The sequence below is a fragment of the Leptodactylus fuscus genome, chromosome 7 (assembly GCF_031893055.1).
Source record: "Leptodactylus fuscus isolate aLepFus1 chromosome 7, aLepFus1.hap2, whole genome shotgun sequence".
Taxonomy (NCBI): domain Eukaryota; kingdom Metazoa; phylum Chordata; class Amphibia; order Anura; family Leptodactylidae; genus Leptodactylus; species Leptodactylus fuscus.
This window is the reverse complement of record NC_134271.1, coordinates 153,881,783-153,895,406: the sequence shown is the minus strand read 5'-3', so window position 1 is coordinate 153,895,406 and position 13,624 is coordinate 153,881,783. Positions and strand designations below refer to the sequence as shown.

At 41.8% G+C, this 13,624-nt stretch overlaps 1 protein-coding gene across 1 annotated transcript; it reads left to right on the top strand.

Annotated features, from left to right (window-relative positions):
- The first annotated feature begins 11,491 nt into the window (after positions 1-11,491).
- APOA2 (apolipoprotein A2) lies at positions 11,492-13,107 on the top strand. Its single transcript, XM_075281241.1, has 4 exons — positions 11,492-11,527; positions 12,366-12,442; positions 12,680-12,815; positions 12,899-13,107. Exons 2-4 carry the CDS (start codon positions 12,391-12,393, stop codon positions 12,999-13,001), a joined length of 291 nt encoding a protein of 96 aa, XP_075137342.1. The 5' UTR covers positions 11,492-11,527; positions 12,366-12,390; the 3' UTR covers positions 13,002-13,107.
- Positions 13,108-13,624: the final 517 nt, after the last annotated feature.

Here is a 13,624-nt window from a genome sequence, read left to right as displayed (position 1 = left end):
TGAATCTGGGGGAAGAGATGGGGGGACATGAATCTGGGGGCAGAGATGGAGGGACATGAAATTGGGGGCAGAGATGGAGGGACATGAATCTGGGGGCAGAGATGGAGGGACATGAAATTGGGGGCAGAGATGGAGGGACATGAATCTGGGGGCAGAGATGGAGGGACATGAATCTGGGGGCAGAGATGGGGGACATGAATCTGGGGGAAGAGATGGAGGGACATGAATCTGGGGGCAGAGATGGGGGGACATGAATCTGGGGGAAGAGATGGGGGGACATGAATCTGGGGGCAGAGATGGGGGGACATGAAATTGGGGGCAGAGATGGAGGGACATGAATCTGGGGGCAGAGATGGAGGGACATGAATCTGGGGGCAGAGATGGAGGGACATGAATCTGGGGGCAGAGATGGGGGACATGAATCTGGGGGAAGAGATGGAGGGACATGAATCTGGGGGCAGAGATGGGGGGACATGAATCTGGGGGAAGAGATGGGGGGACATGAATCTGGGGGCAGAGATGGGGGACATGAATCTGGGGGCAGAGATGGAGGGACATGAATCTGGGGGCAGAGATGGGGGACATGAATCTGGGGGCAGAGATGGGGGGACATGAATCTGGGGGCAGAGATGGAGGGACATGAATCTGGGGGAAGAGATGGGGGGGACATGAATCTGGGGGCAGAGATGGGGGACATGAATCTGGGGGCAGAGATGGGGGACATGAATCTGGGGGAAGAGATGGGGGGACATGAATCTGGGGGCAGAGATGGAGGGACATGAATCTGGGGGCAGAGATGGAGGGACATGAATCTGGGGGCAGAGATGGAGAGGACATGAATCTGGGGGCAGAGATGGGGGGACATGAATCTGGGGGCAGAGATGGGGGGACATGAATCTGGGGGCGGAGATAGAGAGGACATGAATCTGGGGGCAGAGATGGGGGGACATGAATCTGGGGGCAGAGATGGAGGGGACATGAACCTGGGGGCAGAGATGGGGGGACATGAATCTGGGGGCAGAGATGGAGAGGACAAGAATCTGGGGGCAGAGATGGAGGGGGACATGAATCTGGGGGCAGAGATGGAGAGGACATGAATCTGGGGGCAGAGATGGAGGGACATGAATCTGGGGGCAGAGATGGGGGGACATGAATCTGGGGGCGGAGATAGAGAGGACATGAATCTGGGGGCAGAGATGGGGGGACATGAATCTGGGGGCAGAGATGGGGGGACATGAATCTGGGGGCAGAGATGGAGAGGACAAGAATCTGGGGGCAGAGATGGAGGGGACATGAAACTGGGGGCAGAGATGGGGGACATGAATCTGGGGGCAGAGATGGAGAGGACATGAATCTGGGGGCAGAGATGGAGGGGACATGAATCTGGGGGCAGAGATGGAGAGGACATGAAACTGGGGCAGAGATGGGGGGGGGGGAATATAATTTACGGGTGACTGTAGGAGGATTATACCATGTGGGAGCACGTGGAAAATGAATGAGAATGGGCGGAGTCAACATAAAAGTGGGCGGAGCCAAATTTGCTGCGGCGCGCTGTGCACACCGCAAATTTTGTCCTTCTTTGGGAGGTATGCTAATAGTGTCCTCACTGGTAATAGTGCAGTCAGTATCACACATGGTAGGATTAGATACACAGCTCAGTATACAGTATCACACATGGTAGGATTAGATACACAGCTCAGTATACAGTATCACACATTGTAGGATTAGATACACAGCTCAGTATACAGTATCACACATGGTAGGATTAGATACACAGCTCAGTATACAGTATCACACATGGTAGGATTAGATACACGGCTCAGTATACAGTATCACACAGGATAGGATTAGATACATGGCTCAGTATACAGTATCACACAGGATAGGATTAGATACACAGCTCAGTATACGGTATCACACAGGATAGGATTAGATACACAGCTCAGTATACAGTATCACAGAGGATAGGATTAGATACACAGCTCAGTATACTGTATCACACAGGATAGGATTAGATACACAGCTCAGTATACAGTATCACACAGGATAGGATTAGATACACAGCTCAGTATACAGTATCACACAGGAGAGGATTAGATACACAGCTCAGTATACAGTATCACACAGTATAGGATTAGATACACAGCTCAGTATACAGTATCACACAGGATAGGATTAGATACACAGCTCAGTATACAGTATCACTCAGGATAGGATTAGATACACGGCTCAGTATACAGTATCACACAGGATAGGATTAGATACACAGCTCAGTATACAGTATCACACAGAATAGGATTAGATACACAGCTCAGTATACAGTATCACTCAGGATAGGATTAGATACACGGCTCAGTATACAGTATCACACAGGATAGGATTAGATACACCGCTCAGTATACAGTATCACACAGAATAGGATTAGATACACAGCTCAGTATACAGTATCACTCAGGATAGGATTAGATACACGGCTCAGTATACAGTATCACACAGGATAGGATTAGATACACAGCTCAGTATACAGTATCACTCAGGATAGGATTAGATACACAGCTCAGTATACAGTATCACTCAGGATAGGATTAGATACACAGCTCAGTATACAGTATCACTCAGGATAGGATTAGATACCCTGCTCAGTATACAGTATCACACATAAGAGGATTAGATACACAGCTCAGTATACAGTATCACACAGGACAGGATTAGATACACGGCTCAGTATACAGTATCACTCAGGATAGGATTAGATACACAGCTCAGTATACAGTATCACACAGGATAGGATTAGATACACAGCTCAGCAGACATTTAGGAGGTTTGTTCCATTGGTTTCCTATAATCATCTGTCAATCATTGACCCCGGTTATGTGACAGCGGATCAAGGAGAGGTCGGCCGGTAGGATTTGGTTTATCCTAGTTCATGACACGAGTCAATACAATCATTACACAATATATCCCGGTGTGTCACTTGTTTTCATCTTATTTCTCGGTATTTTTCACAAAATGTTCTTTTAGATTTAAAACCCGGGACATCCCAGATCATTGTAAACAGGATCAGATGTTATACCAGCCGTATATATATGTAACTATATACATGAGATACCCAGGTTATACCGGCTGTACATATATAATTATATACAGTATATACCCAGGTTATACCGGCTGTACATTTATAATTATATACAGTATATACCCAGGTTATACCAGCCGTATATATATGTAACTATATACATGAGATACCCAGGTTATACCGGCTGTACATATATAATTATATACAGTATATACTCAGGTTATACCGGCTGTACATATATAATTATATACAGTATATACCCAGGTTATACCAGCTGTACATATATAATTATATACAGTATATACCCAGGTTATACCAGCTGTACATATACAGTCCTATGAAAAAGTTTGGGCACCCCTATTAATCTTAATCATTTTTAGTTCTAAATATTTTGGTATTTGCAGCAGCCATTTCAGTTTGATATATCTAATAACTGATGGACACAGTAATATTTCAGGATTGAAATGAGGTTTATTGTACTAACAGAAAATGTGCAATATGCATTAAACCAAAATTTGACCGGTGCAAAAGTATGGGCACCTCAACAGAAAAGTGACATTAATATTTAGTACATCCTCCTTTTGCAAAGATAACAGCCTCTAGTCGCTTCCTGTAGCTTTTAATCAGTTCCTGGATCCTGGATAAAGGTATTTTGGACCATTTCTCTTTACAAAACAATTCGCGTTCAGTTAAGTTAGATGGTCGCCGAGCATGGACAGCCCGCTTCAAATCATCCCACAGATGTTCAATGATATTCAGGTCTGGGGACTGGGATGGCCATTCCAGAACATTGTAATTGTTCCTCTGCATGAATGCCTGAGGATTTGGAGCGGTGTTTTGGATCATTGTCTTGCTGAAATATCCATCCCCGGCATAACTTCAACTTCGTCACTGATTCTTGAACATTATTCTCAAGAATCTGCTGATACTGAGTGGAATCCATGCGACCCTCAACTTTAACAAGATTCCCGATGCCGGCATTGGCCACACAGCTCCAAAGCATGATGGAACCTCCACCAAATTTTACAGTGGGTAGCATGTGTTTTTCTTGGAATGCTGTTTCTTTTTGGACGCCATGCATAACGCCTTTTTTTATAACCAAACAACTCAATCTTTGTTTCCAAAATGAAGCTGCCTTGTCCAAATGTGCTTTTGCATACCTCAGGCGACTCTATTTGTGGCGTACGTGCAGAAACGGCTTCTTTCTCATCACTCTCCAATACAGCTTCTCCTTGTGCAAAGTGCGCTGTATTGTTACCGATGCACAGTGACACCATCTGCAGCAAGATGATGCTGCAGCTCTTTGGAGGTGGTCTGTGGATTGTCCTTGACTGTTCTCACCATTCTTCTTCTCTGCCTTTCTGATATTTTTCTTGGCCTGCCACTTCTGGGCTTAACAAGAACTGTCCCTGTGGTCTTCCATTTCCTTACTATGTTCCTCACAGTGGAAACTGACAGGTTAAATCTCTGAGACAACGTTTTGTATCCTTCCCCTGAACAACTATGTTGAACAATCTTTGTTTTCAGATCATTTGAGAGCGGGCTGTCCATGCTCGGCGACCATCAAACTTAACTGAACTTGAATTGTTTTGTACAAAGAAATGGTCCAAAATCCCTTCATCCAGGATCCAGGAACTGATTAAAAGCTACAGGAAGCGACTAGAGGCTGTTATCTTTGCAAAAGGAGGATCTGCTAAATATTAATGTCACTTTTCTGTTGAGGTGCCCATACTTTTGCACCGGTCAAATTTTGGTTTAATGCATATTGCGCATTTTCTGTTAGTACAATAAACCTCATTTCAATCCTGAAATATTACTGTGTCCATCAGTTATTAGATATATCAAACTGAAATGGCTGCTGCAAACACCAAAATATTTAGAACTAAAAATGATTAAGATTAATAGGGGTGCCCAAACTTTTTCATAGGACTGTATAATTATATACAGTATATACCCAGGTTATACCGTCTGTACATATATAATTATATACAGTTTATACCCAGGTTATACCGGCTGTACATATATAATTATATACAGTATATACCCAGGTTATACCAGCTGTACATATATAATTATATACAGTATATACCCAGGTTATACCGGCTGTACATATATAATTATATACAGTATATACCCAGGTTATACCGGCTGTACATATATAATTATATACAGTTTATACCCAGGTTATACCAGCTGTACATATATAATTATATACAGTATATACCCAGGTTAAACCAGCTGTACATATATAATTATATACAGTATATACCCAGGTTATATCAGCTGTACATATATAATTATATACAGTATACACCCAGGTTCTACCGGCTGTACATATATAATTATATACAGTTTATACCCAGGTTATACCGGCTGTACATATATAATAATATACAGTATATACCCAGGTTATACCGGCTGTACATATATAATTATATACAGTATATACCCAGGTTATACCAGCTGTACATATATAATTATATACAGTATATACCCAGGTTATACCGGCTGTACATATATAATTATATACAGTTTATACCCAGGTTACACCGGCTGTACATATATAATTATATACAGTATATACCCAGGTTACACCGGCTGTACATATATAATTATATACAGTATATACCCAGGTTATACCAGCTGTACATATATAATTATATACAGTATATACCCAGGTTATACCGGCTGTACATATATAATTATATACAGTATATACCCAGGTTATACCGGCTGTACATATATAATAATATACAGTATATACCCAGGTTATACCGGCTGTACATATATAATAATATACAGTATATACCCAGGTTATACCAGCTGTACATATATAATTATATACAGTATATACCCAGGTTATACCAGCTGTACATATATAATTATATACAGTATATACCCAGGTTATACCGGCTGTACATATATAATTATATACAGTATATACCCAGGTTATACCGGCTGTACATATATAATTATATACAGTACTAGCTGTTACCCGCGACTTCGTCTGCGGTGATTGTAGCAGTGGGTATATACAGGCGCGGGTAAGGTTTTCGTACTGTGTATAAGGTATGGGATATGAAATGTAACTTTGTATCTTGTTTTTTCTGTAATTCAGAGAATCCGTGAGACTTTTGTGTTGCAGTTACTTTGTATTAGAGCTGCTATATATACGGTGTTGTGAGAAACTTTACATAGTGACTTTGGGACAGAAGTATTTGAAGTTAACCCTTTCCCGCCGATGGCATTTTTTGATTTTGGTTTTTCGTTTTTGACTCCCCTCCTTCTAAACCCCATAACTTTTTTATTTCTCCGCTCCCAGAGCCATATGAGGTCTTAAGTTTTCTTGGGACAAATTTTTCTTCATGATGCCACCATTATTTATTCTATATAATGTACTGGGAAGCAGGAAAAAATTCTGAATGGGGTGGATTTGAAGAAAAAATGCATTTCTGCGACTTTCTTACGGGCTTTGGTTTTACGACGTTCACTGTGCAACCAAAATGACATGTCCCCTGTATTCTGTGTTTCGTTACGATTCCGGGGATACCAAATTTATATGGTTTTATTTACATTTTGACCCCTTCAAAAAATCCAAAACTGTGTTAAAAAAAATTTTTTTGAAAAGTTGCCATATTCTGACAGCCGTAACTTTTTTATACGTGCGTGTACGGGGATGTATAGGGCGTCTTTTTTTGCGGGTTCGGGTGTACTTTGTAGTTCTACCATTTTCAGGAAATGTCATTGCTTTGATCACTTTTTATTCAAATTTTTATCAGAATCAAAACAGTGAAAAAACGGCGGTTTGGCACTTTTGACCATTTTTCCCGCTACGGCGTTTACCGAACAGGAAAAATATTTGTATAGCTTTGTAGAGCGGGTGATTTTGGACGTGGGGATACCTAACATGTATATGTTTCACAGTTTTTAACTACTTTTATATGTGTTCTAGGGAAAGGGGGGTGATTTGAATTTTTAATCCTTTTTATTTGTTTTTATATTTTTTTTACTTTTTTTTAAACTTTTTTTTTGCATTTATTAGACCGCCTAGGGGTATTGACATGGGTGGGCGGTGTCGCGGATTGTCAGAGCGGTGGGAGTCGGCAAACATGGCTGCTCCGGAGCGTTATAGAGCGCCCCCTAGAGTATTGTTACGGTGAGGGGCAAAGTGGTAAAGTATATGTATATGTGATTGTGTGGGGTTAGGGGCGAGGCTGTAGAGGGCAATATGAATTTTGTGGCTTGCTATGGTCCAAAGTGTGTGAGATTGCAGAGATGGTGGTGTGAGTTTGGGTTTTGTGGGGGTCCTGGCACAAACGTATGTGCGCTATTGTGACGAAAAGTAGCCTATTGCGCAATCGGGTGTATTAACTATGTTTGTGGAAAATTTCAGCCAAATCGGTCAAGCGGGTTTTGCGTGATTGAGGAACAAACATCCAAACACACAAACCCACAAACATCCAAACTCACAAACTTTCACATTTATAATATTAATAGGATATACCCAGGTTATACCGGCTGTACATATATAATTATATACGGTACAGTATATACGCAGGTTATACCAACTGTACATATACAGTATATACCCAGGTTATACCGGCTGTACATATATAATTATATACAGTTTATACCCAGGTTATACCGGCTGTACATATATAATTATATACGGTACAGTAAATACGCAGGTTATACCAGCTGTACATATACAGTATATACCCAGGTTATACCGGCTGTACATATATAATTATATACAGTTTATACCCAGGTTATACCGGCTGTACATATATAATAATATACAGTATATACCCAGGTTATACCGGCAGTACATATATAATTATATACAGTATATACCCAGGTTATACCGGCTGTACATATATAATTATATACAGTACAGTATATACGCAGGTTATACCAGCTGTACATATACAGTATATACCCAGGTTATACCGGCTGTACATATATAATTATATACAGTTTATACCCAGGTTATACCGGCTGTACATATATAATTATATACGGTACAGTATATACGCAGGTTATACCAGCTGTACATATACAGTATATACCCAGGTTATACCGGCTGTACATATATAATAATATACAGTATATACCCAGGTTATACCGGCTGTACATATATAATTATATACAGTATATACCCAGGTTATACCGGCTGTACATATATAATTATATACAGTATATACCCAGGTTATACCAGCTGTATATATATATATAATTATATACAGTATATACCTAGGTTATACCAGCTGTACATATATAATTATATACATTTAACATCTTCCAAAATCCGGACCTCCCCTCTCAGAGGCTGTACGGGGATTATTCCTCAGGGACGTTCTATTTTTTCATATCATTTTGGGGGATAAAAGACGTTTTCTTGCTTTTTTATTTATTTTTTTTGAGACAAAACAGTTAAACCCCGCGGCTCGGCCATGCAGATTTTTTTCCCGCCATCAGAGCTCATTCCTATAGGGTCATAGTTCGGGACACCTAATGTGTATGTTTTGGGTTTTGTATTTAGTGGAGGGGTTACTTTTTAGTTTTTTAATCACTTTTTTACTGTATTTTTTATTTTATTTTTATGGAGTCTCTTCTTCGAGGACTTGATCACATCTACAATGTACTGCAGTACTATATGACTGTATATTGTACTTGTATTCGGAGTGGTCTACTCCCTTCTATAGGTGGCTGACTTGGGGCCTTCTTTAAAGTGCCAACATCCGCCCTAATTGTACAGTGGATGTCGACAAGGGGTTAATAGGGTATTCTCTTCATGGTAGAGTCACCCTAGCGTTGTTGTCTCCATCGCACCCCATTATAGTCTATAGGGTCCGCCATTTTGGTGGAGTCTTCTGTGCAGGACTTTTCTCTACGCCAATTTTCGTTGGTTTCTGCTGCCGAGGAGACTCCGGGGCAGATGTGCCTCAAATATGGGGTTTTTCTCACCACCTGTGCCCAAACTGAATGGTGAGCGGTCGCCATTACTTGGCTGTTTTCGGAACGCCCATAGAAGTGACTGTAGAGCGCGGGGTGACACCAGATGTATCCGACCACCGTCTTCTGAAGATCCGGGACGTCTGCCATAGGGATCAGAAGGCTCCGTGGCCTGGGAATCCCTCTCGCTCACCATTGCTGAGTCACATGACCTTTGGAGCTGAGCGAGGTGACCTGACTGGAGTCTTTTGGGACGTCACCCGGGCAGATGTTGGGCTGCACATGATAAGTTTTATCGCCATTATACCGTCCCAGATAATAGGAAGCAAAGAGCAGAGTGACACGAGCCGGTGCGCACGGAGAGCAGAAATACCGTATCAGTGGGACGTACATGATGAAACAACCTTATATACTGGCTCATCATTCATACCCCTAAGGGTGCACAACTCTGCAATGGGGCCACTAAAGGGGTAATATACTGTATGGGGGCACGTCCTATCAGGTATAATCTGTAAGACCCCACAGATGATAGGGGGCATTACATGGGGGCACGGCTATCAGGCATAATATGTAAGGCCCTACAGATGATAGGGGGCATTACATGGGGCATGGCCTATCAGGCATAATATGTAATGCCCCAGAGATGATAGGGGGCATGGCTATCAGGCATAATATGTAATACCCCACAGATGATAGGGGGCATTACATGAGGGCACGGCCTATCAGGCATAATATATAATACCCCACAGATGATAGGGGGCATTACATAGGGATACGGCCTATCAGGCATAATATGTAAGGCCCCACAGATGATGGGGGCATTACATGGGGGCATGTTCCTATCAGGTATAATCTGTAAGACCCCACAGATGATAGGGGGCATTACATAGGGGCACATCCTATCAGGTATAATATGTAATATCCCACAAATGATAGGGGGCATTACATGGGGCACGGCCTATCAGGCATAATATGTAATACCCCACAGATGATAGGGGGCATTACATGGGGGCACGGCTATCAGGCATAATATGTAATATCCCACAGATGATAGGGGGCATTACATGGGGGCACGTCCTATCAGGTATAATCTGTAAGACCCCACAGATGATAGGGGGCATTACATGGGGGCACGTCCTATCAGGTATAATCTGTAAGGCCCCACAGATGACGTGGGTATTACATGGGATACGGCCTATCAGGCATAATATGTAAGGGAGGGTTCACACGATGTAACGTGCTGCATGATGTGGCACGTAGACGCCGCGTGAGCTTTTGAGGGCCATTCACGCTCCCATTGATTTCAATGGGAGCGGGGATCATATGCGCCGCGCTATTTTGCGGCCGTGATTTTGTGGGGGAGCTCAATCTGGGGACAGAGATGGAGAGGAGGACATGAAACTGTGGGCAGAGGTGGAGGGGAAGACATGAAACTGGGGGTAGATGAAGGGGGGCACTTAAACTGGGGGAGATATTATGGGAAGCATTAAACTGGGGACAACTGTAGGGGGACATTAAACCATGGGGGTCACTGGTGGAGGACATTAAACCGTAGCTGGTGGGGACCTGTCCACCTCTACTTGCCCCTAGTTTTATTGTCACCCTCCAGTTACCCCTTACGGTTTAATGTCCCCTTCCAGTTGCCCCCAGTTTAATGTCCCCCTTTATTTGCCCCAAGTTTAATGTTCTGCTCCAGCTGCCATTAATTTATTGCCCCCCTCCAACTACCCTCCAGTGTTAATGTCCCCTCCAGTTTCATGTCCCCTCCAGTTTCCGCCACCTGGATAGGGATTTCATACATATACATATAATGTATGGGTAACTTTAGGAGGATTATACCATGTGGGGGCACATGAAAAATGGATGAGAATGGGCGGGGTCCATGTAAAATTGGGTGACGCTAAATTTGCTGCACATTTTGCCCCTCTTTCTGTTCTTCGAAAGTTGGGAGGTATGAAGTCACATCTAACCTATTTATAGAATATGTTAGAAAAAAAATCTAAATAAATTGATAAATAAAAATTGAAATTTTTTTTATTTTTTTACTAATTTTGGAAAAAATTTTTTATTGTTTTATGTTGTATTTTTTGACACATTGAAGAATCAGGAGTATCTCCCAATGTGTGCGCCCAACATACGGGCATGTTGTGGAGAAGACTCCTGAGGAAGGCCTTTGTCCCTTAAAAAAAACTCTCTTTATTAGTGTTTACCATCTCAGGGGAACCTAAAAAAATAAACTCCTGATTTCCTGTCCTTTGTTTTCTCAGTCCCGACGTGAAGGTGAGACAACAAAAACTCAGCAAAAACTCCCCGAGATAAAATGAGCCAACATTGCGAGAAGAGAGACCTTTGGAAGGTAATGAAACAGTCAGCAGGAGGCGGCCAATCAGAGGAGCCAGGAGGCGGAGCCACAGAGAGTCACCCCCTGTATATAAGGAGCAGGCAAAGAGCTAAGCATCATCCCAAAAACTGAGGATTACCGCCGGATCAGTACAGGTACGTCACCCTCAGGCCCAGATCGCTTTCTCATTTTTATGCCTCAGATTTTTTTCGTTGATTCCTGAATTTTTTGTTATATTATTGAATGAATCTGCAATGTGACTAAATCCTGGAGATTGAGATTTGGATGTTTTTGGTTTAAAATTTTTTGATTAATTTTTTTTTTTTTTCTAATTCAGTTTTATGAATGTGTATAGACAATATATACCCCACCTGCAATCTATAGGGGAGTTTGGAACAACCATGCAACAAAAAGTTTTTAACATATTTTACACAAAATATTTATTGTATTTTATCCTTTTAAATCAATTTTTTTTTCCATATTTTACATTTCCGTTAAACATTTTTTAATTCTCAGAATTTATAGATTTTATTTAATCTTAGTTATTGGTTTATGTTTTTGTTTTTCCAGCTTTAACTATTTTTAAAATTAAATTTGATATATTTTTTAACATTATTTTAGATTAATGCAAAATCAGATTTTTTTTTTCAAATTGTAGATAATTTTTTTAAAATATTTTTCATCCTTAGATTTAATTTTTTAAAATTTATTTTAATTTGATGTTCATTTAATTAAGATGTTCAATTCTCCAAACTTTAAATATTTGATTTTTTTAAATTTTTAGTTATTTTATTTTTGACTTTTTTTTTTTTAATTTTATTATTTTATGCTCTCAGCGCAGATAGATTGAGGTTTTACTGAATAGTGCGATTTCACCGGGCCGGAGCCAGGGGGCGCTTGTAAAAAACTAATAACTGGAATTTATTTATTTTTTAAAAAACAATCTTATAATGTTGTGTCATAGTAACTATAGAAATATTTGGGATTTTCCAGGAATAGAGGAATCATACCCGCAGACATGAAAGTCTTGGCTCTGACCATCCTCATCCTCGCCATCGGCAGCCTTGAAGGTAAGATAGTGGGGAAGGAAAGACTTGAGGTGTTGTACGTATAGGTCACACCCCCAGATAGCAAAAAAAAAACGTAATAATGAAGAATAAACCACACACGAAAGATGAAAATCTATTAAGACGGGCGGCGCCATCTTGGCATAGCCTTTAAAATGCAGAACTACACAGCACCAACTAGTGGCACAGATGGGAATCGCAGCTCGTTCCATCGGTTCTAATGTCTTCCGCTCTTTGCAGCTGGCCTGGTGAAGAGAGAAGTCGCCACCGCCGATCAGCTCAAAGAAACGCTGACCAACTTTTTTGAAAGCATTGCATCCAACACACAGCAATGGTTCAGCAGCTTAAAGCCAGATGAAATCAAAGCTCAGGCCGGGTAAGGACAATCTTATAGATCATTGTATGGGCGGCCATTACTGTGAGGATGAGGATGATGATGTCATGTTCTCTTTCCCCCAGGCAAATTCTGGCAGAGACCAGAACAAAAGCTGAACCCATCACGGACGAGATCCAGAAGTATATCGCCCAGTTGGTCGAAGCTGCCAAAAAATTGGCACCCTGAGTGACTGCGCCCCCGTCATCCCATCGCCGCCCCCTCCCAATACATCTTTTGATACCGTGTGATTGTCTCTGCTGTGATGTAATAAAAGACTTGTCTGTTCCCAAAACTGAGTCTCAGGTTGTGTAATATGAGGCACGCATTAGTAAGGGGGCGCTATCAGTCCCATCTATGGGGGGCGAGGGGGGGGTCTCATGTCAGGTTCATATGTAATGCACATGGGTCACACAAACTACTGCTCTCTGTTATCAGCCATGTCAGGAGAGGAGAGGCCGACTGTAGGACAGGAGAATACAATCTATTACTATCTGTTATCAGCCATGTCAGGAGAGGAGAGGCCGACCGTAGGACAGGGGAATACAGTCTATTACTATCTGTTATCAGCCATGTCAGGAGAGGAGAGGCCGACTGTAGGACAGGGGAATACAATCTATTACTATCTGTTATCAGTCAGGAGAGGAGAGGCCGACCGTAGGACAGGAGAATACAATCTATTACTATCTGTTATCAGCCATGTCAGGAGAGGAGAGGCCGACCGTAGGACAGGGGAATACAATCTATTACTATCTGTTATCAGCCATGTCAGGAGGGGAGAGGCCGACTGTAGGACAGGAGAATACAATCTA